Source organism: Alosa alosa, chromosome 12, assembly GCF_017589495.1.
Source record: "Alosa alosa isolate M-15738 ecotype Scorff River chromosome 12, AALO_Geno_1.1, whole genome shotgun sequence".
Taxonomy (NCBI): Eukaryota; Metazoa; Chordata; class Actinopteri; order Clupeiformes; family Clupeidae; genus Alosa; species Alosa alosa.
The window spans coordinates 12,050,584-12,073,083 of record NC_063200.1 but is presented as its reverse complement, the minus strand read 5'-3'; the positions used below and the strand labels follow the sequence as shown (position 1 = coordinate 12,073,083).

The following is a 22,500-nucleotide window of genomic DNA, read 5'->3' as shown; positions in this document are numbered from 1 at the left end:
CAGAATTTGAAAAAGTAGTCGCTTTGACGTAATGTCAAAAAGGTCAAAGTTCTTTGTTGACCAGCTGTCAAATACAGTTAGCTTCGGACAATACTCATAGTATAGTCTCATAGTATTCCTTTGTACATTAAGAGGCACTGTATCAAATGCAATGTGAGTGTCATCATGAACATTCTAGTGTGTTTGACTCTGATCCTGCAGAATCTGACTCCTAGCCCCTTGAAAGATGACAGACCAGCCATTCTATTCTGTGTGGTGATTTAGCACTTTAGTCCATTTCATTTTCATTTATATCTCTCCAAATGCATTCTGGGAATAGAACCCCTGGTTAGCTTTGTTGTTGTAACTGAGAAACAGCTTATATCACTGGTAGGGTTGTAGCTGTGAGGAGACTCTCTCTGAATCAAACTGTAAGAGTGTGTGAGTGTGTGTTTGTGGTCAGGTGTCTTAAAGGTCTGTCTTCACTTGTTTCTCCCTGTGAATTTACAGCATACCATGTTGCAAGTCTTTGCATCATAGCTTCAGAGTGTCCAGGCCATCACACTGCCCCTAGTGGTGGACACACACAACTCCTGGTGGTGGACACCAAAGGCACAGCATAGGCATAGCTCTATATGGACCATCTCTGGATCCTATTGTGTGTGTGTGTGTGTGTGTGTGTGTGTGTGTTCAGGTGTGGTGACCACATAGGGAGCCCACACCTGAAGTGTGTGCCAGTCTCCTGGTGGGATTATAGCTCTTAGAAGACCATCTCTGAATCCTATTGTGTGTGTCTGTGTGTGTGTGTGTGTGTGGTCAAAGGCAGAGTACCTCCTGAAGCGTGCTGCCGGTCTCCCGTTCCTGTGCTTGCCCTATGAGCTGTGGCTCTCATCATCATATGTGATCGTGCACATCATCACACACTCACACACACGCACACACACACACCAGACTCTGAGTAGAGTAGTGCAGTAGGAGTGAGAAAGGGGGGGGTGTGTGTGTGGGGTGTCTGGTAGAGGGAGCCAGTGGGAGATAATTGGCAGTTACCCAATCTGTCCCCTGAGTCCGATGTGATGGGTGAAGTGTGTGTGGGGTTCTTCTCTACAATGACGTCCGCAAGATGCAGAGGCTCTTCTGCCACAGAAATGACAGTTTGTGTGTGTGTGTGTCTGTCTGAATGTGTGTGTGTGTGTGTGCGTGTGCGTAGTGGGACACATTGTGATGCAGGGACATGTTTTGGGACACACACACACTGCACACTCTTGTCTCTCTCTCACACACACACACACACACACACACACACGCACACACTGCATTGGGACATGTGGGCTGCAATTAGTCAGCAGGCCTGGAGTAGGATCTCCATGTTAACGAGCTCATCTGCCCACTAACGAGCCCAGCGTCCTTTGGAGAGGGGCAAGAACAGAGAACAGAGGGAGAGAGAGAGAGAGCGAAAGAGAGGCATGAGATACAGGGGGATAGAAAAAGAATGAAAAGAAGAGAGCAAGATGGACAGAGAGAGGGAGATTGCCGTAGGTTAGCCCCTCCAGTTTTTTTTAGCCAGCGGGCATTGTGGACGGACAGCATATTAGTGACACTCATCTTCCTCCGTCCACACTCGCTTTCCTCTCTTTCCCTCTCTCCATCCCTCTCTCCTCTCTTTCCCTCTCTCTCCATCCATACCTCATACTTTCCCCTGTCCTCTTGCTGACTGTTCTTTCCTCGGCATCCCTCCCTCGCTCTGTCTGTCTCCCTCTCCTCTCTCTCCTCCTCTCTCCTCTCCTCTCCTCTCTCCTCCCTCATCCTCTCCTCTCTCCTCTCCTCTCTCCTCCTCTCTCCTCTCCTCTCTCCTCCCCTAATCTCATCTCTGCTCCTGTCTCCTCCCCTCTTCTCTCCTCCCCTCTTCTCTCCTCCCCTCTTCTCTCCTCTCCTCTCCTCTTCTCTCCTCTCCTCTCCTTTCCTCTCCTCTCTCCTCCCCTCTTCTCCTTCCCTCCTCTCCTTTCATCTGTCCTGTCCTCTGTCCAAATTAGCTTTATGCTGCAGCTCTCCTCCTCCACTAATCCTCTTTCTTTTTTAGTGTCACCCTGCTGCTCTGTCACATTCACGTCTCCTCCTCTCCTCCCCTCCCCTCCCCTCTCATTCTCTATTTTTTTCCCACCACTCCTCCTCCCCTCCTCTTTCTCCCCTCCTCCCCTCCCCTCTTCTCCTCTCCTCCCCTCCTCTTCCTCCCCTCCCCTCATCTTCCTCCCCTCCCCTCTTCTCCTCTCCTCCCCTCCTCTTCCTCCCCTCCCCTCATCTTCCTCCCCTCCTCTTCCTCCCCTCCCCTCCTCTTCCTCCCCTCCTCCTCCCTCCTCTCCCTCCCCTCCCCTCATCTTCCTCCCCTCCTCTTCCTCCCCTCCCCTCCTCCTCTCCTCTTCCTCCCCTCCTCTTCCTCCCCTCCCCTCTCATTCTCTATTTTTTTCCACCACTCCTCCTCTCCTCTCCTCCCCTCTTCTCCTCTCCTCTCCTCCCCTCTTCTCCTCTCCTCCTCCCTCTTCTCCTCTCCTCTTCTCCCCTCCTCTTCCCTCCCCTCTTCTCCTCCCCTCCCCTCTTCTCCTTTCCTCTTCTCCTCTTCTCCCCTCCCTTCCTCCCCTCCCCTCCTCTTCCTCCCCTCCTCTCCTCCCCTTCTCATCACCTCTGTGACGTTCTCTCCTCCCCCTCTTCCTCCTCCTCTTCCTCTTCCTCTCTTCTTGTCCCATCCGTCCGTGTCCCTCCGGCCTGTCCACCCACTCTCCTGCGGTGGGCAGACATTTTGAAAGGATGGAATTATAACAATGCTGTCAGGCCAATCATTAGTTTCCCCCTTTTCCCACAGCGTAGCTATTTCCAACTCTCCCTCACCTGCACAGAGAGCAGTGACAGAATCAGGAGTTTTACTTTGTGTTCCACTGCTCCTCAGGTCTCTCACACTGTGGATGTGTGCATTGAATAAAAAAAAAGCTGTTTAGAAAGGCCATGACAAAAACAGAGTAAAGAATGAAAGCAACACTAGAAACATACCTGATGTGTTGGAGTCGTTAACTTTTATGTTTATCAAATAATCGTTATTGACAAGTTGATGACATGTTGCTGGCAGTATCAGTAAATGTGACTGATGCTGAGGTCTGCCTGGACAATTGAGCGTAACGTCTGAATGAGTGTGATATGAGGTAGGGTCACCTATAGTCAGGGACAGTGAGGTCTGAATGAGCGAGGTCAACCGTGTGAACTGTGATGGAGATCACCTTTGTTTTGCATCTTGAGATGAAGTAGAACAAATGAAAGAACTCTAACCTATAGTATGTGTGAACTCTATAACATATGAAAGAACTCTAACCTATAGTATGTGTGAACTCTATAACATATGAAAGAACTCTAACCTATAGTATGTGTGTTCCCAGTCACTACATGATGCACTACCCTTTAATGCACTCTGCCTTTTAACAGTCTTATTTTTCTGTTTTTCTCCTCTGCTGATTTCAAAGCAGTGCGTTCCAATTGTGCCATATGAGTAAAGTCGGCTATGCTTTCCCATAATATCTTCAGAGTAGCAAATGACTCTTAAAACAAACTCCAAGAATTTACTTAATTGAGACTCATTTTGCTGTTGATGGTTTTGGTGTGTGTGTGTGTGTGTGTTTGTGTGTGTGTTTGCCAAAGCTCCCCTCCCAGCAGTCCTGGTGTGAGTGCTACTATAATGCACTTCAGGGTCGCTGTGCTTTGTCTGATGAGAGAAACGAGACTCATTTGCACAGGTGAACCGAGCACATTAGAGCCCATGCCAGATTCCTAAGTGTTCACATGTGGACAATGAATTTCTTCTGAGGGCTTTTACAAACTACACGTACCTAGAGGTGTGTGTGTGTGTGTGTGTGTGTGGAATATAACTTCACATCACCTGATTACACTACAATGTTGCTAATGACCCTCACAATATTGATTCATGGCCATGTGAATATTTAATATTTTGTTAAATTATACAACAACAAACCTGTGTCTAACTGTTCTTATTCTTTCCTGTAATAAATGGAACTGATTTGTATTTCTGCTATCAGCGTTCTGCTCATGACACACTGTGTTGTTGTCATGGAGAACTTACAAACTGCTGTTTGTCACCCATCTGATGAGTTTGATTGGCTCTTTGAAGAGTGCGAACCCTCCCATGTCCGACAGAGACATTTGTTGTCAGATGCAGCTGACGCTGAAGGATTAATGCCAGTCAGACGGAAGCATGTGATTGATGGCTGTCGGATGTCAGTGTGATTGATTGATTGACGGCTTGTTTACTGCTCCTTTAGGGATGATGCTCGGAGGAGGCTGTGGGAGAGAGCTGGCTCACTGGATCATCCACGGACGCCCAGAAAAGGACATGTACGGCTATGACATCAGGTGACTGTCCTCTACACATCTCTAGAGTGTGCGTGTGTGTGTGCGTGCGTGTGAGTGTGTTGCGCGCGGCGTGTGTGTGTGTGTGTGTGTGTGTGTGTGTGTGTAACCTGTGTGCGTGCGTGCGTGCGTGCATGTGTGTGTACTCTGTGTGTGTGTGTGTGTGTAACGTGTGTGTGCGTGAGTGTGCACGTGTGTGTGTGTGTGTGTGTGTGTGCGTGTGTGCGTGCGTGCGTGCATGCGTGCATGTGTGTGTACTCTGTGTGTACTCTGTGTGTGTGTGTGTTTGCATGTGCCTCTTCTCTAAGCGTCTCTTGCTCTGGTCCCCAGGCGGTTCCACCACTCGCTGACCAATAACAACCGCTGGATCCGAGAGCGGAGCCACGAGTCCTACGCCAAGAACTACTCAGTGGTGTTCCCCTTCGACGAGCCGCTGGCCAGCCGCAACATGAGGAGGGACCCCTTCCACCAGGTCTGCTACCCAACCCATCCCATCCCTAGCCTGGCTAGCGCCACCACTTCTCAATGAGACGTGGTCTGGGAACCAAGCGTTAATTTTCACCGTATTTGAAAAAATGCCCAGATCCGTTTATTGGGTGCCCACGGATGTCTATCAAATCGTCTGTGCATAGCTCATCATCGTCTTGCTTTCCCACCTGTTCTGTGATTGGTTCCCTATCTCAGGCGAAAATTTGCTCCATGGTCTCCAGGCTGCCTTAGCAGCGTGAATCAAATCGCGCGCAAGGCAGCATGGGAACACCCAGGCTATCCCATCCCATCCCTAAAGAGATCTCCCACTACCCAACCCATCCCATCCCTATACAGATCTCCCACTACCCAACCCAACCCATCCCACTACAGATCTCCCACTACCCAACCCATCCCATCCCAATACAGATCTCCCACTACCCAACCCATCCCACTACAGATCTCCCACTACCCAACCCAACCCATCCCATCCCTCTACAGATCTCCCACTACCCAACCCATCCCACTACAGATCTCCCACTACCCAACCCATCCCATCCCACTACAGATCTCCACCCTCCACTATCAGCTCTCTAAACCCACTCCTGTTTAACTCATCCATCCCATCCAGCAGGGAGTACAGTTGGAAAAGTTAGAGAGAGAGAGAGACAGAAAGAGAGAAAAAGTGAAGGACGGACAGGAAGGGAGAGAAGTAGGGACAGAGAGAGAGTAAGCGAGAGAGAGAGTGTGTGTAGGAGGGAGGGAGGGAGGGAGGTGTAGTGTTGTAATTGCTGTGGGGGCACCTTTCCTGCTTGAAGAGCATTTGTCCTATTAATCTGTCAGAGCCAGTGTGTTGCTCTCTAATGGAGTGAATGATGGCCATTCAAATGGCCAGACAAAAGCCTACAACAACCTCTGTCTCATCCTCTCTCTCTCTCTCTCTCTCTATCTATCTATCTATCTATCTATCTATCTATCTATCTATCTATCTATCTATCTATCTATCTATCTATCTATCTATCTATCTATGTCTGCACTGCATATTATACTTTTTTACGGTTTCTCATGGTATCCTTTTGTACATTCTTTTTATAGAATATCTGTTCATGGAGTTATTTCAGAGTCTGTCTCTCACTTGTCTTTCTTCTCCACTTGCTATATTCCACTCTTGTCTTGTCTCTGTGAAGTCTACATTAGGCATTGTCACCACGTTGGCCAACTAGTCAACTAGTGTGTGTGTGTGTGTGTGAAGTCTACATTAGGCATCATCACCACGTTGGCCAACTATTGCCTGTTAAATAATCGGCTCTGTTCTGTGTTATCTCTATATGATGATTAGAGCAAAGTTGAAAAACACTCACTCCACTCTTAGTAATACAGCAAGCAATCACAAATGAGCACGTGTGTGTGTGTGTGTGTGTGTGTGTGTCTGGGTGTGTGTGTGTGTGTGTGTGTGTGATTGCAAACATTTTGTACAAGAGCACCCTGGCACTTGTTGCTAAGCTACTGCTGGAAAAAAAACATGGCTGCTTAAGTGGCTCCAGAAATACCCGCCTGAGCCAGCCAGGCAGCCAGCTAAGCTGAGCTGAGCGCGGTTGCGTCGTTAATCTGGCCGCCAGCTCGGCCTTCTGGGTAATGGCTTTGCTGAATTAAAGATGGTCCGAAATAAAGACGCCCCGGCGACACAAGCTTAATTAGGACGACAAGTGCTGCCCCTAGAAGCTGCGTTGAGGGGGCTGAGGATGAGACGCCCCGACTGAATATTTCATCTCTTGCCCCGAGCAGCAGCAAGAAACACGCTCGTCCGCTCTTGGGGTTACTCTGTCTGATTGAAGTGAGTGCTTAGGAGAAGTATACAGTAGGCGTGTTCCCACTCACACAGACAAACAGACACACTCTCACACACACACACACACACACACACACAAACTCTCTCACATACACATACAGTACACACACACACACACACACACACACACACACGCACATATATACACACACACACACACACACACACACTCTCTCACATACACACACATTCAGTACACACACACACACACACACAAACAAACATACACACATACACACCTACACACACACACACACACACACTCACATGTGCAACCATGCACACATTATGATACTTGTGCACAAATACATGCTCATCAACTTATCCATTAGGCAAAGAGACAATCTCTCCCCCCTTTCTCTCTCTCTCTCTCTCTCTCTCTCACACACAGTTTGTCTCTGTGTCTGTCTGCCTCTCTTAAGTGTCCACACACACACACACCTGTACACGTGTGCCCCACTTGAGCCTTGAGATGTACTGTAGTTTTGTCAGTGTAAGTGTAAGTTCGTTATTAAATAAAACAGTTTGCCATTAATTAGCGCTGGTTCCTACTCGCCACGCTAATGGCTGGATTGAGCTGCATTATCAACAGAGCTAAAGTGCTCCTCAACGGCAAAGCCTCCTCATCGGCATGGCAACAACCACATTATTTTTAGAAAATGTGATCACACGACATTATTATTGTCATTACACATGCGTTAAATAACAGGGTTCAGTGGCTGAGAGGCAGACTCGTGATGCAGAGGACAGATTGGGGAGCTCTTTTTTTTTCCCTTCTTTTTTTATTTACTCGGACCATGCTCTGTCCAGTGGAGCTTCGGTCCAGAGCTTCGCCTAGTGATCGCCTAGCAACCACGCCTCCCCAGGCCTAAGAGGCCAATGGTGTGGTGTGGGTGGGGGGTGTGGTGCATGCTGGGATAGTGTTTATTTATGGGACTGCGCTATTCTCAAGGATTCTGGGAAGAGGAACAAAACTGTGGTGATCCATTTTTTTTGGTGTCTGTGCGTGTGTGTGCATGCCTGTGTGTATGTGCCTCTGTGCCTGTGCCTGTGTGTGTGTGTGTGTGTGTGTGTGTGTGTGTGTGTGTGTGTGTGTGTGTGTGTGTGTGTGTGTGTGTGTGTGTGTGTCATGCTTTTTGAGTGTGTGTTTTTGCCAAGCCTTTAAAATGAAAAGGGAAATGGATTCATGTGACTGCTCTTTTCGGTAAGCAAATGATGAATCAATCCCTTTTGGCTTTGTTGGCTGGTAGTTCATTCACAGAAGGGCCATTTAAGAGCCTCGCTCTCTTTAGTGTATGAATGGATGGCCTGACTCACACTCTGAATAGAGAGCTGAAAGGTCATCGCTGCTGCTTATCAGGCTCTGACGACGAGTCTGTCTGTGTTTAACACCGCAGGTTGGGGCGTGAAGGTTCGTCACACTTACCTGGGGGTCAGTGCTGGGGTCAATCACTGATTGACGTAACTTCTGGTTCGGTTTCTATTGAATTGCCACAGTAGGGTCCAGACTCCAGACGCAAGAGCAACAAAGACTGCATTGAAATCAAAGTTTACACACACTGGTATTCTATTCCCCAGACGTTGCCTGACAAAGACTCTGTGATGGAAACATTTTCGGAGCATGAAAATATCAGTGTGCTAAATGTCTTTTGGTTTGTTTGTTTTGTCAGCCACGGGTAGAGTTGATCTTCTCTGGATCACTACCACTACGCCTTCTTGATTTAGAGCTGCAACAATTGATTCATCAGTTGATGATTAATTAAGAATGAAAGTAATCATTAGTTGCAGCCCTGCTTTGATCCACCAGAACAGCTCGCCTGCTGAAGCACTGAGGCGTGGGCCAGATGTGATGCTGATTTGTGGATATGGACCAATGTCGTAATCATGAGACAATTGAGCATACAGTAATTGCTGTGATGCAGAACACCGTGAGAGAGATAAGGTAGCCATGGTGATGTGGTGCTGCTGCTGCTGTTGTGGGACATCCATGTGTATGTGTGGCTCATGCCAGATAATATCTTTATGTTATGAGGAAGAGGAGGAGGAGAAGGAGGAAGAGGAGCAGGGCAGCTGTGATGGGTCTTGCTTTTGTAACCGTGATGACTCAGCTGTGTGTGTGTGTGTGTGTGTGTGTGTGTGTGTTTGTGTGTGAATCATCCCTTAGCAGCAGGAATGATCATAATGTTCTCTGGTGGTGGCGAGGAGGAAGATGAGGATGATGATGATCTGCCAGCTTTGTGTGAAAATTGTGATAAAGATGATAATGATGATAGTGATGACATACAGTAATATATGTTACACAACAATGAGGATGATGATGATGATGATGATGATGGTTTTATCCTGTGTATTGTAGCTTCTGAAAGACCAATGATGTAATGATGATGATAAAGATGATGATGATGATGATTATGATGATGATTGCGTCCTGTGTGTTGTAGGTCCTGCAGGACCAGGGCTGTGTAATGATGATGATGATGATGATGATTGTGATGATGGTGATTGCGTCTTGTGTGTTGTAGGTCCTGCAGGACCAGGGCTGTGTGTTCCAGGAGAGGCATGGGTGGGAGAGACCTGGTTGGTTCAACAGAGAAGGACCTGCTCCGGTGAGTCCATTGCACTAAACATGAGAATCAGTTATGCAGCATGGTCATACCATGAACACGATCTATATAATTAAAGCTATTATGCAGGTTTATCCAACCATTATGCAGGTTTAGCCAACCAAATAATTTCTATCGTCAAAGAATTATGCAATATGGTCATGGTAACAGTATTATTTATAATAGAGTTATACTGAATCGTCATACCATCCACATTACTGTATATGCAGTATTGGGCAATTCCATGCAAAGGTCATCCTTACCATGGAAAAAAAAGTTGTGCATACGCAAATAGAACTGTTGTTAAAATCTTCATTTTGGTCTATATTTTATTTATTTATTGTTTGTAACTGATCTGATTGAATTTGATGGAGAATGACACTCTTTTCACATCATAAATATGGTGTGCAACCATACCAGAAACAACATTTTTCACATGGTAATATACATATTTAAAAAGTGGATAAATGGACCCAAGGTTCAAACAAATTGTGTAATTTGACAAATTCCACATTGACAAGGGAATGGTAGAGCAATGTCTATGCTCAGCTTGCCTTTAAGATCGCAACTCCTTACATTTATAAGGCTTTTGTTTTTAAGTCAGCAAGTTCCATGGCCATGTCACATCCATAACGTTTTACAGGAAAAGTTTATGCTACACATACAGTGTTGATGCGACAATGTCCATAGTGTCTGTGCAAAGCTGATTTATATCAATGTAAAGTGTGATGACCAAATTGTGCCCCTTTCTTACTTTTAAAACCTTTAATGGTGCATTATGGATGTGACGTTATGGATGTTACATTATGTAAATTTACAAGACTGGAGACTTTATTATACCTCAAAGCCGATAAAACGTCTGTTCTGGTGGCATGTCAGTTTCAATGCATTTCACATTAGTGTTTACAATTGACATTTCAAAGATTATTAGGTTGATCAAAACCACAGGGAGGCCTCGCCTAAGCATTAGCAAAACAAACATAATATTAAAATACCTCCAGTGATTAGCCTAGCCATAGCCTATTTTCAAGTGGCCTAATAAAATCTGAAAATCTGGCGATTATCTTCCCGTAACTGTCATACTGTTGTTGTACAGTAACTGGATTATCGTGTTAGCTGGTGAAGATGGCTGACTTTGCAGCTGGAGTTAACATAGCAACCTCCTTCTGTTGCAGATTTGTTCAGCCTGCCGTTCATGTCTGCTTAACACAGTTTCATTTTAAATGACGCGATATGCCAGCATTTGAAGTGTCAGGTCCTCTGTAGCTAATACCCACAGAGTAACATAAATGCGGCAGCAATAAACTAGATGTACCGCATAAGCGGTACAAAATATGACCGCCTCTCAGTCCTGCATATTCTCTTCGCAAACATAAATCACGCTTGTCAATTTGTCTCCATCTCCTACTCCTGCAGCTCATGTGCATGTAAATGAGTGTGTGTATACAGTATGTGAGTTTGCTTTTGTTTATAAGAGTGTGTCTGTGTGTCTGTGTGTGTGCATGTGCGCATGTGCGTATGCGTGCCTGTGTTTGTGTGTTTATGTGTGTGTGTGTTTATATGTCTGCATTCATGTGGGTGTGTGTGTGTCTGTGTGTGTGCTTGCCTGTCTGTATGTGTTTATGTGTGTGTGTGCTTGCCTGTCTGTATGTGTGCGACTGTGCGTGCGTGTGTGTTTGTGTGTGTGCATGTGTGCACGTGCGCGTGCATGTACTTTATGGGTGCAAATCACAAATGAGTGGGTATGGGTTAGGTTAATGCGGGCTCTTGAGACTAACATACCATAAATATTTTGTCATCTTGGGTGCAACGGTTCAGGTAGGGCTAGTTATTTAGGGGAGTGGCCACCAAGTATCATGTTCCCTGGTGTTTCAGTAACCCGGGAATCACTGACCAAAATTGATGACGGTAAAAGAAAAAAATTCATTCTTTTTTTATATTTTAAATGACTTGTTGTCCTGACTCCCTCCTGTGGATCTTAGTGGGCACTGAGGAAGCAATACTTTCATTGCTAGTTTTTCATGATTACTATTTCAATTGTTTCATATCAAAATTCACTACTTAATTATGTGTTTTATGTAGTTTGTCGAGGGACTGGTTCAGACCGTCACATCCATAGCGATGAAACCCGTCACATCCATAACGCCAGTTTTTTCCTACATAATGCATTACTTAAAATGGCGATAGTTTCAAAAACACACTTTTTTGTGTTCATTCAAGTCTCCTTCATGCTACATATATCATAGTTTCGGTAGTTTCCTTCAAAATTCACAGAGTTTGTAGAAAACCTGTAATCTCTCACAAAAGTGTGTCCATTTCATGTCACATCCATAACGCTGATAAAATGGCTTGTATTCTTAGGATGAAATTGATCATATGCAATTTGAGGATTTCTCAGTATTCAGAGGACAGAGGTTACATTAAAATGTATGCAAATTAATTCACTGATACTAATTTTGCCCCCACTCTAACCCTTAAAGGAGTACCGTCACACCGGTGTGATGGGAATGTTGGGAAATTAACATTCTAAAGAATATCTGGGTTTATTGAATTCAACATAGAATTTTAGAACCTTCAATTGTTGCGGAACTTAGAATGTTCAAAAACCTACACCTTTTAAAGGTTAATGGGTTTTGTTTACCAATATGAGTCCAATTGTCACATCCATAACGCTGGAACTGCCCTATTATTTAAGAACCAAAAAATTATTTATAGTATAATTTATGACACAGTTATGCAGGATGGTTATGCTATGGATATCAATTATATCAATAAAGAGCTAGACAGGAGCATTGGCTGGATCATTACTTTTTATCATATACTGCCAAACGGTGATGCTCAATGAATTTAAGTATTTCATTTCAAGCTTTTCTTTAAGGCACGAGTCATCTGGTTGTTCTTTACTGAGTGTGTGTGTGTGTGTGTGTGTGTGTGTGTGTGTGTGTGTGTGTGTGTGTTTCAAGGTTTTGGACTATGACTACTATGGAGCATATGAGCTTCCCAAAAACTCGGACTACAAATACAACAAGCTGCTTGGAAAAGAGTACACTTTTGACTTCCCCCCTCATCATGAAGTGGTAAGTGAGTGTGTGTGTGTGTCCATGTTTGTGTGTACTAAGTAGTGTCAGTAGTTATTTTATTTATGTATAAAGATGTGTTGAATAAGAAAGTTGATGGCAGTGGACAGTCATAAACTCTTTTGTGAAATACTAATGTGTCTCTGTGTGTGTATATGAGAGAGAAAGAGAAAATAATAGCTGTTGTTAGTTTGTATGTTAGTCTGTTAGTATCTAAGTTTATGTGTGTTGTTTCAGATTGAAGGATGAGTACCGGTATGTTCCCAGGAGAAATAGATGCGTTGTTGGTGACGTTGTTATCTGTGTGTGTGTGTGTCTGTGTGTGTGTGTGTTTCAGATTAAGGATGAGTGTTTGACCTGCAGAAATGGAGTAGCTGTCTTTAACATGTCCTACTTTGGCAAGTTCTTCTTGACTGGCCCAGATGCAAAGAAGGCCGCTGATTGGCTGTTCACAGCAGACGTCAACAAAGCCCCTGGTAAGCTTAAATCAAGTGAGAACACACACACCTGTGGCAAGGGCGAGCACAGGCATGCAGGCACATACACACCCCCACACCAGCAATACACACCATGTTTGATTAATTCTTGCATCCCTTTGAAATTTCCTTGGGCCCCAAGGACTATAACCTTCCTCACCATTGCACTGATGACACACACACACACACACACATAGACACACACACATGCACACACAGGGCTCTATCTACCACTCCAGCGCAATTGACTTTGCGCAAATCGCTTTGTGGGCGGATCTTGGGCGCTGTTTCTATTTTACCGGCGGGATAATGACTGTTGCGCCCGACGCAAATCTATAATGGGGTGGAGTAGCTACATTACTCATGGGTGTGGTCTGTAGTAGCTACATTACTCATGGGTGTGGTCTGTAGTAGCTACATTACTCATGGGTGTGGTCTGTAGCTACATTACTCATGGGTGTGGTCTGTAGTAGCTACATTACTCATGGGTGTGGTCTGTAGTAGCTACATTACTCATGGGTGTGGTCTGTAGTAGCTACATTACTCATGGGTGTGGTCTGTAGCAGCTACATTACTCATGGGTGTGGTCTGTAGTAGCTACATTACTCATGGGGGTGGTCTGTAGCTACATTACTCATGGGTGTGGTCTGTAGCTACATTACTCATGGGTGTGGTCTGTAGTAGCTACATTACTCATGGGTGTGGTCTGTAGTAGCTACATTACTCATGGGTGTGGTTTGGGCGTAACGTGCAATAAACCAATCAGAGCGGCATCTCACATTCCCTTTAACAACAGGCACGCTTATTCCATAGCGGATTTCTATTATGATGGCGGATTTGCCAGGCGCAGCCAGGAACGGTTCACAGCACTATAGTCGGTTGGAAACAGTTTGCTATTGATTTTTCCTCTTGACAAAATGTAATACAGAAATTTCACTTTCCGAAGTTTTGGGATCACTCTCACTGAATCACGAGGTTATGAATGCATGGTGATATTTTTGCAATGTAATCTACTGTAACATTACCTCACTATAGACAATGCAGATCTGTCAGATAAGCTCTCCTCTCCCGTGCTGCTGCTGGGACATTTGGGTTAAATGGCATCTGCATGCAGTTCAACATCACGTCTCATTAAGTCCTAATACTGTATTTCCTAATTTATGTCATCAACACATCCGTGATTCGTGGAATGTGTTCGCTAGATTTATACCTGTTTTTTCACATCGGACACCACACTGATTTCCCTCGTGTAGCAATATTTGTCCTTGTAATTATGTATGGTTTGGAGAAATGGAAACTGCATCATATAGATGAGAGGAGCAAAGTGCATTGCGCAACACAGGCGCCCAAGCAAGTGCTCCTGCAGGTGTAAGCTACTCAACAACGAGAAACAGTTGACCTAACTTTCCAACTCTGCACAGTATCCCATTAACTGCATGACCGTAGGCTATTTACAATATTTATTTTATGTAAAGTAGAGCTTGTAAACACATTATCATCAACTTAATGCCAAACAACTTTTGTTTGAGCAGGAGAGAGAATACTACAGAACTACAGAAAACTACAGAAATTGTAGCGAAGGCTACTGGCTGCTTTCTTTTACTGTCTATGGTTGCTGTTAACAGCACATAATAAGCTTATTTAAGGAATTCACAAACTCAAGACTTTAAGGCCATCATGGATATAAAACGTTTTTTGAAAACAACGAAATGATGGAGGGAGCATAGCAAAGTTTGGAGTTATTTCAGATGGGCTACAACAAGGTAGGCAAAATTGTGCTGCTTGTCAAAACCTTAGCGCAGGTGGAATAATGCTTATAGGCTGATGTTAAAGCGCACACGATGTTTAAAGCCATACACAATGGTAAATTGGAACAAGACTAACGGTAACTTTAGCCTTTATAAGGCTGTATAAAGTTGTACAAATTAATAGGTCGTAATTAGGCGTTGTTGTTGTAAAGATATTGCATGTAGATGTACTATATAGGCTACTAAATTTTATTTTTTATAAACAAAACCGGGAAACGGACAAATATTATCAAGGCTTTGAATGTTTCCATCTGTGCACAGGGTGTCTGTAGATCGGTGTGCATAGCATTCATTTCTGCAGGCCTGTGGCCATGCATGTGCCCTTAAAATAGGCATACCTGTCAACACTCCCGTTTTTCCCGGGTTTCTCCCGTATTTCAAGGTCATCTCCCAGCACCCTCCCGTTTTGTTATTTCTCCCGGAAAACTCCCGTAATTTGCATGGCCATCAAACTTCATTTTAAAATCATTGATCCATTCAGGTTGCCAGATTGTGTATGAAATACACCCTACACATACACGATCACTTAGTTTCAATTTCAACGGTTTTGTTTCAGGCTAAAACCTGGCAACCCAAAACCCAAATAAGGAAGCGGGTGCCGACTGCGCAGCCTGAGTCTCGTCGTAAGCAAGCGGGCTAGTTGAATGGCCTACTCCAGAACTAGCTGTTGTGAAATTGTTGGGAATTTAATTGATTAACACATCACATAAACTGTTATTGAGTGTTGTTGATGCACTGAACTTGCTGCGCCACAACCCCCCTCCCAGATTGTTTGATTGACAGCTCTGTTTGTCCAATCAGGTTCCACTGTGTACACCTGCATGCTGAATGGGAAGGGCGGAGCTGAAGCTGACCTCACAGTCAGCCGACTGGAACCAGGCGCTGCTCATCTCCCTCTGGCACCAGAATCTAATGGTACACACACACACACACACACACACACACACAGAATCTAATTGTACACACACACACACACACACACACACACACACACACACACACAGAATCTAATGGTACACACACACACACACACAGAATCTAATGGTACACACATACACACACACACACACACACACACACATACACAGAATCTAATGGTACAGAAAAAAACAGAGAGAGAGAGAGAGAGAGAATCTAATGGTACAGAAATAAACACACATACACACACACACACACACACACACACACAGATGGAGAGACCTGGAGGGTTTAGGGGTTAAGGTGATTGAGGAGTCTCTAATAATTTCAACTTAATCATAATTTATTCTGGAGTATATAAAGAATTTGCAAATGTAAGCACACAAACACACACACACACACACACACACACACACACACACACACACACACACACACACACACACACACACACACACACACACACACTACAGTATTTGGCTGGTTTGTTTAATGTGTGGCAGTCAGGGTGAATAATGGCCTCTGGTCTGTTAATGGATCTTCATTAAACAGCTGTCATGTTGATCTGATGAATCACACATGTAGGAGGAGAGGAGGGGAGGAGGAGGAGAAGAGAAGTAGGAGAGGAGAGGAGAAGAGCAGAGGGGGAGAGGAGGAAAGGAGAGGAGAGAGTGCAAAGAGAGGAGAGGTGGAAGAGAGGAAAGGAGAGGAGGGGAGGAGAGAGCACTGGAGAAGTTGAACAAAGAAGATGTAGAGAGCAAGAAAAGGAAAGAACCCCTGAGCGGAGAGGACAGAAGACACAGGACACAGTCGAGGAGGTGTGATGAGAGAGAGCGAGAGAGAGAGCCAGAGCGTATTTTATTTCATTTTACATTACTCCAAAAAATGCCATTTGACATTATTTTGAAGAGACTGAGTCAGACAGATTGGTTTATTATTTTTTTCTTGGTGGCCGAGGCGCACCTGTAGAAGAGATGGTGTGTGAGCGATATCCCTTCTGGGGAAGGGCAGTTTAAGCAGATAGATACCCAAACAGGTTCATTGAATATTATTTGACTAACAGACACCTCAAGAGGTCTGTTCAGTATGGTTATGCAGATAGGGACTTGAAATCTCACAGTTTCAAATGGAAGGTTGTGGAGGATCAACTTTTCCTGAGTACTGTGTGTGTGTGTGTGTGTGTGTGTGTGCATATGTGTGTGCGTGTGATTTTTTAGCGTGCGTGTGAAGTTTAAAGGCCCTTCCCGTGTATTTTGAAAGGCTTTGAAAGTGGGTTGTTATGGAAACAGACAATGAGGGGTAAATGGAACTGTCTGTGTGTGTGCTTCAAGTCTATTAGCTTTTGAGTGTACGTGTAAAATAGCTCTGGTGATATTAAATATGTATGTGGGTTTGGGAGGGAAAGACCTTGATGTCATTAGTCACTTAGTCATGAGACTATAATTGTGCTTCTGAGAGTGTGTCTGTGTCTCTCTCTATGTGTGTGATTGTGGATGTTTATTAAAGTGTGTGTTTGTGTGCACAGGTGATGCATATTACCTTGCCATTGGTGGAGGTGTGGCCCAGCACAACTGGTGTCACATCCAGACGGTACTGCAGGACCAGGGTTTCCGCTGCTCCCTACACGACCACTCTGAAGATATGGGCATGCTCAGCATACAGGGGCCCAAGAGGTAGTTATTACACACACACACACACACACACATTCATACATGCACGTACACACATGCACACACACACATGCACACACACACACACACACACACCCACACAGACATGCACACACATGCGCACACACACATGCATGCACACACACAAACATGCACACACACAAACATGCACACACAGACACACAGACACACACACACACACACACACACACACACACACACACACACACACACACACGCATACACACACATATGCTAACACACAAAACACACACACACACACACACACACACACACACACACCAACCTCCAACCCTTTTTAGTCGTCCCACAAAAGTTCTGTATGTCTTCTATTGTCCTACAAAAATAGGAAATCATCTGCAGTAGTACAACAAGACTTGTCCCTCGGCCCGCTGTAGGGCCACACACACACACACACACACACAGACATGCATACACACGCGCACACACACACACTTTTCCCTCGGCCCACAGTTGGGCCACACAAATGACCCTGTCGCTCCACAGGCAAATACTTTTCAGAAATACTTTTATTGCAAGTGTCATTTTGTGGGATGAGTCATCCTAATCCTTTTGTTGCTCTTTAAAATGAAAGTGTGTGTGTGTGTGTGTGTGTGTGTACGTACGTGCATGAACACTGCACACTGTTTTCCTTGTGTAAACTGCTGAGCAGAAAAAGAATCTCCTGAATTGAAAGGCAATCAAAGAAAGTAGAACTTGAAGACTCCTCTCCCCTCTCATCAGCAAGGTGCAGGCTGAGCTATCTCTCTCTCTCTCTCTCTCTCTCTGTCTATCTCTCCACTTCCAAGCACAGGATTAGGAGCAGTAGAATGGGCAGGCTCCTATTCTGTGCTCAAAGCCTTTGCTAAGTTGTGCCATTGTAAGAGTGCAGACACAAATGCACACGCAGACCTGCACACTCACTCTAGTTTTCTTTCTTCTATTTGAGAATGCTGTTTTTGCCTCGGTGTCCTCCTGCTCTTCAACCTCAACCACCACCTCTCTTCTCTCTCTCTCTCTCTCTCTCTCTCTCTCTCTCTCTCTCTCTCTTCCTTGTTAGCATCTTCTCTCCTTCTACCTCAACCTCCATCTCTCTTTCTCTCCCTCTTCTTTCTCTCTATCTCTCTCTTCCTTGTTAGCATCTTCTCTCCTTCTACCTCAACCTCCATCTCTCTCTCTTCTCTCTTTCTCTCCCTCTTCTTTCTCTCTATCTCTCTCTTCCTTGTTAGCATCTTCTCTCCTTCAACCTCCATCTCTCTCTCACTCTCTTTCTTTCTTTCATCCTTTCTTTCTCTGTCTCGCTCTTTCTTTCTTCTTTCCTTATCTTTTCCTTTCTCTCTCTCTCTGTCCATATCTCTCGCTCTATCTTTCTCACTCTCTTTCTCTCTTTCAGCCTCTTTCTCTATTTAATCATATTAATAGAACCCAGGGACCTGGGCCAAAGCTGTTTGCCATCTGACAGGCATCACAGTTTAGCAGGTGTGTGTGTGTGTGTGTGTGTGTGTGTGTGTGAGACATTGTCAGGTTTAAATTACATGTCACTAACATGTGTTCCCACCATTGCTCAAAATGACCAAGAGAGAGATTTAGACAAAGTGAGAACAATTTTGAGCCCAGCTATTTGCCGATATAACCGACCTACCAGAGACATCTTGGTAAAAACAACTAACCATTTCTCAAAAGTTTCTCTTCCTCATGAGGGCTAATTTCACGGTTGATAAGCTAGCCCTGTAATAGACCTGTTTTCACACTATATTTGCTTGTTTTCCTTCCCCTCCGTCCAGAGTGTCTTCTGCTTTATCAGGGACATTAATAAGAAGTGCGGCTTCATTTGGTGGTGGCTGTTATTGTATGTTTATGAGTCAAAATAGGGTCTTTAATATTGAGAGCTTGTGTAAAGATGTTCACATGTGTAATAAAGTTTTGCAGCTGTGCAAAAGAAGTTCTGTATGTGCAAAGACATTTCATACCTGTAGAAATGTTTTGTACATGTGTGAAAGAAATGTGTATTTGTAGAAATGTTTTGTACATATGTGGGGGGGAAATGCGGATCTGTAAAAATATTTTGTACACGTGTGTAAAAAATATGTACCTGCACAAATACTTTGTACGTGTGTGAATCTCCTACGCGACGCTACGTGATGATTTCCTGCGCACCATTGAAAGTACGAGCTTGTGAAACTGATTTGCAATGCTTACGGACTTTTGACCCTAATTTTACTGCCTTTCTGAAGGGCCAATCAACACATTGCTTACTGCCAACCAATCAGCGTTCCCCACCGACCACCAGATTTTGGTACTAAATCCACAGATCTAGTTATTAAAACTGGAGGTAACAGCAAGGGCAGATGGGTTGTAACATTACTGTAAATGAGCACGGATAAGTATTTCTGGACTAAAATATTGCAAAGCGATTTGGTTACTTTATTTGTCATGCTTTTATCAGTTGTAACAGTCAAAACGTTAAGCATATCATATCAGAACATGAAATAATAACTAGCTGCCATAGCTATCCTAGCTGACGCTTATCGTAGCTCATAGTGCTAGGGCTAATGTAAATCGTCAGTTTGTACGTTGCCCAGCGAATAAGTAGGCTTAATTCTTACATGTCTTAAGTTAAAGAATTAAAAGAAATAGGAAATAAAGAAAACGCTTGAACGGGTTTATCCATTTACATTCAGATTTTGCCATAGACTTTGCCTAAGCGCTTGCTTGGTAGTCTACAGTCCTGTTCAGTCTATGGTTGCTATAGCAACCGCTGCTGTGCTTCATAAACTGACGAGATAACCGTGCTTGAAATACTCCCGAAACACAAAGAAAACAAAACAAAATGTACCTATGTAAGAAAATGGGATGTTGTTGTATTCCAAACAATAAACCAACAGTCCTGGAAGGGCATTACTACGGTTAAATCTCACTATAATCTCCTAGCCGTGGATGTCCCATTGCAACCCATTCATTTGATTCGTCTTTTTGCCGTCCACTAGGCTATTATTATAGACTTGCAAAGGGTGATAAAATAAACGTGTTCTCATATCAAATAATAATAGCAGATAAACATAAATGTGTGTACAGTATTACAGTTTATAATTATGAATGACACCACTGAATCACCCTTTCGGAAATGGAATGAATAATTCAACTATTTCGTCAACATTACTGCTAGTAGAAGCTAACCTATAACGTTAAAGTCTAAAAAGTGGATGGGAATAGCTAATGTTAACATTACGGCTCCGCTTCAACCCTTTTTGCGATCACAGTATAAATTGAGCTACAACGTCACTCTTAATTAAGTTATAATTTTGCAACCCCAATCAAAGAGAATTTCTAATAAAACATTATAGACGGGCTCTGAGTACTCTTTGATATGAAGCCAATCTGTTTAGCACCAAAATCTGGGTGGGAAATGCTGATTGGTTGGCAGTAAGCAATGTGTTGATTGGCTCTTCAGAAAGGCAGTAAAATTAGGGTCAAAAGTCCGTAAGCATTGCAAAATAGTTTCACAAGCTCGTATTTTCAGTGTTGCGCAGGAAAGCATCGCGTAGCGTCGCGTAGGAGATTCACACATGTACAAAGTAATTGTGCAGGTACATATTTTTTCCACAAGTGTACAAAAATTTTTTACAGATCCCATTTAAGCCCCCACATATGTACAAAAAACATTTCTACAGATACACATTTCTTTCACACAAGTACATACTATTTCTACAGGTACATATTTTTTTCACACATGTACAAAATATATTTCTACAGGTACGAAATGTCTTTGCACATTCAGAACTCCATTTGCACAGCTGCAACACTTTATTACACATGTGAACATCTTTACACAACCTCTCAATATTAATGACCCTATTTTGACTCCATATTATTGTTTTCTGTGTTCTGTGGAGAAGAGAGTGGAGAATCTCATGCTAAACGATGACTATCACATCTTGCTTTGGTCTGTGACAAAAGCCATGGATAGAGTACTCAAAACGTGTGTGTGTGTGTAATGTGTGTGTGTGTGTGTGAGTGTGTTATATAGAACCACACATGACGGATTTATGGCACTGCCACCTGGAAAAATGCAGCCGTCAACACAAACATCTTCTCTAATGTATTAGTTAGCCCTGGAAAAGCCATTAGCGCCACTATTAATGGCCCTCACTATCATGCATTCTGTTGTGAACATCTGCTGGGGCGATGCGGCCTCATTTTTACCCGTGTACAACATCCAAAACATGCGTCTGAGGCCAGCTGTTTTGTTTATTTATGCTGCACAGCGAATCGTTGTGTGGCATTTCTAAAAGTGATTGAGTAGTCAATCTTGACTAATGTATGGAGAAGAAATGTTACATCAGTGTATAGTGCAATTATCCTTCCTCTAGAGTGTTGAGGTGAATCTATTACATGCAGTGCTTTGGCAATAAAGAGAGGAATAGTCACACTGACAGGTCCGCATCATCAACACACACACACACACAAACACTAACAGGTTAGCATCAACAGCATTTGCCTCTGGGTTTATGGGGCCATAACGCTGCATGGAACACAAAGCACACACAACTGTCCCTATTATGTACTATATTGAACATTATGACCTACACATGCATGCATCCCCACACGCGCACACACACACACACACACACACACACACACACACACACACACACACACATACATATATATATATATATATATATATATATATATGTGTGTGTGTGTGTATATATATATATATGTGTACACACACACACACATACAGTATATATACACAGGATAAATACATTTTGCTCTGGTTATGTCTTAGTTTTCACCACTAACATATAAAACCTCACTGAAAAATAAATACATTTCAAATGGCTAAATAAGCAGCATTTTAGTGAGGTGCATTGGCTTGATATAGAGCACATCTGTAAACATCCTATTTCTGTTTGGTTTGTGAACTGTGGAAGGAGGGAGGGAGAGAGGGAGGGAAGGACGGAGGGACAGAAGGAGGGAGGGAGAGTTCTCCTGTCTGTGCTGATGAGTTAAGATGTGCTTAAGCATGGCTAGTGTGGGTACTTTATGTAGAATAATAAGCATGAACATAAAAGCAGACTGAATAGCATCCAGGCATTGTGGTTAGATGGAAGTGTTGGCTTTGGCCCCCAGGCACACCATAGTCAAGGCTATAAGATGTGTGTGTGTGTGTGTGTGTGTGTGTGTGTGTGGTTGAAGTGTTATATGGCCTGTGCCTTCCAGC

At 43.9% G+C, this 22,500-nt stretch overlaps 1 protein-coding gene across 1 annotated transcript in view; it reads left to right on the top strand.

The window, feature by feature from the left end:
* The window catches only part of sardh (sarcosine dehydrogenase), an 82,856-nt gene that overhangs the window by 34,605 nt on the left and 25,751 nt on the right, over nt 1–22,500 (top strand). The window contains exons 11-17 of the mRNA XM_048259347.1: nt 4,296–4,386; nt 4,714–4,855; nt 9,223–9,306; nt 12,267–12,380; nt 12,718–12,856; nt 15,466–15,579; nt 17,108–17,255. Coding sequence (XP_048115304.1) covers nt 4,296–4,386; nt 4,714–4,855; nt 9,223–9,306; nt 12,267–12,380; nt 12,718–12,856; nt 15,466–15,579; nt 17,108–17,255 — 832 coding nt within the window. The remainder of the gene's footprint in view (nt 1–4,295; nt 4,387–4,713; nt 4,856–9,222; nt 9,307–12,266; nt 12,381–12,717; nt 12,857–15,465; nt 15,580–17,107; nt 17,256–22,500) is intronic.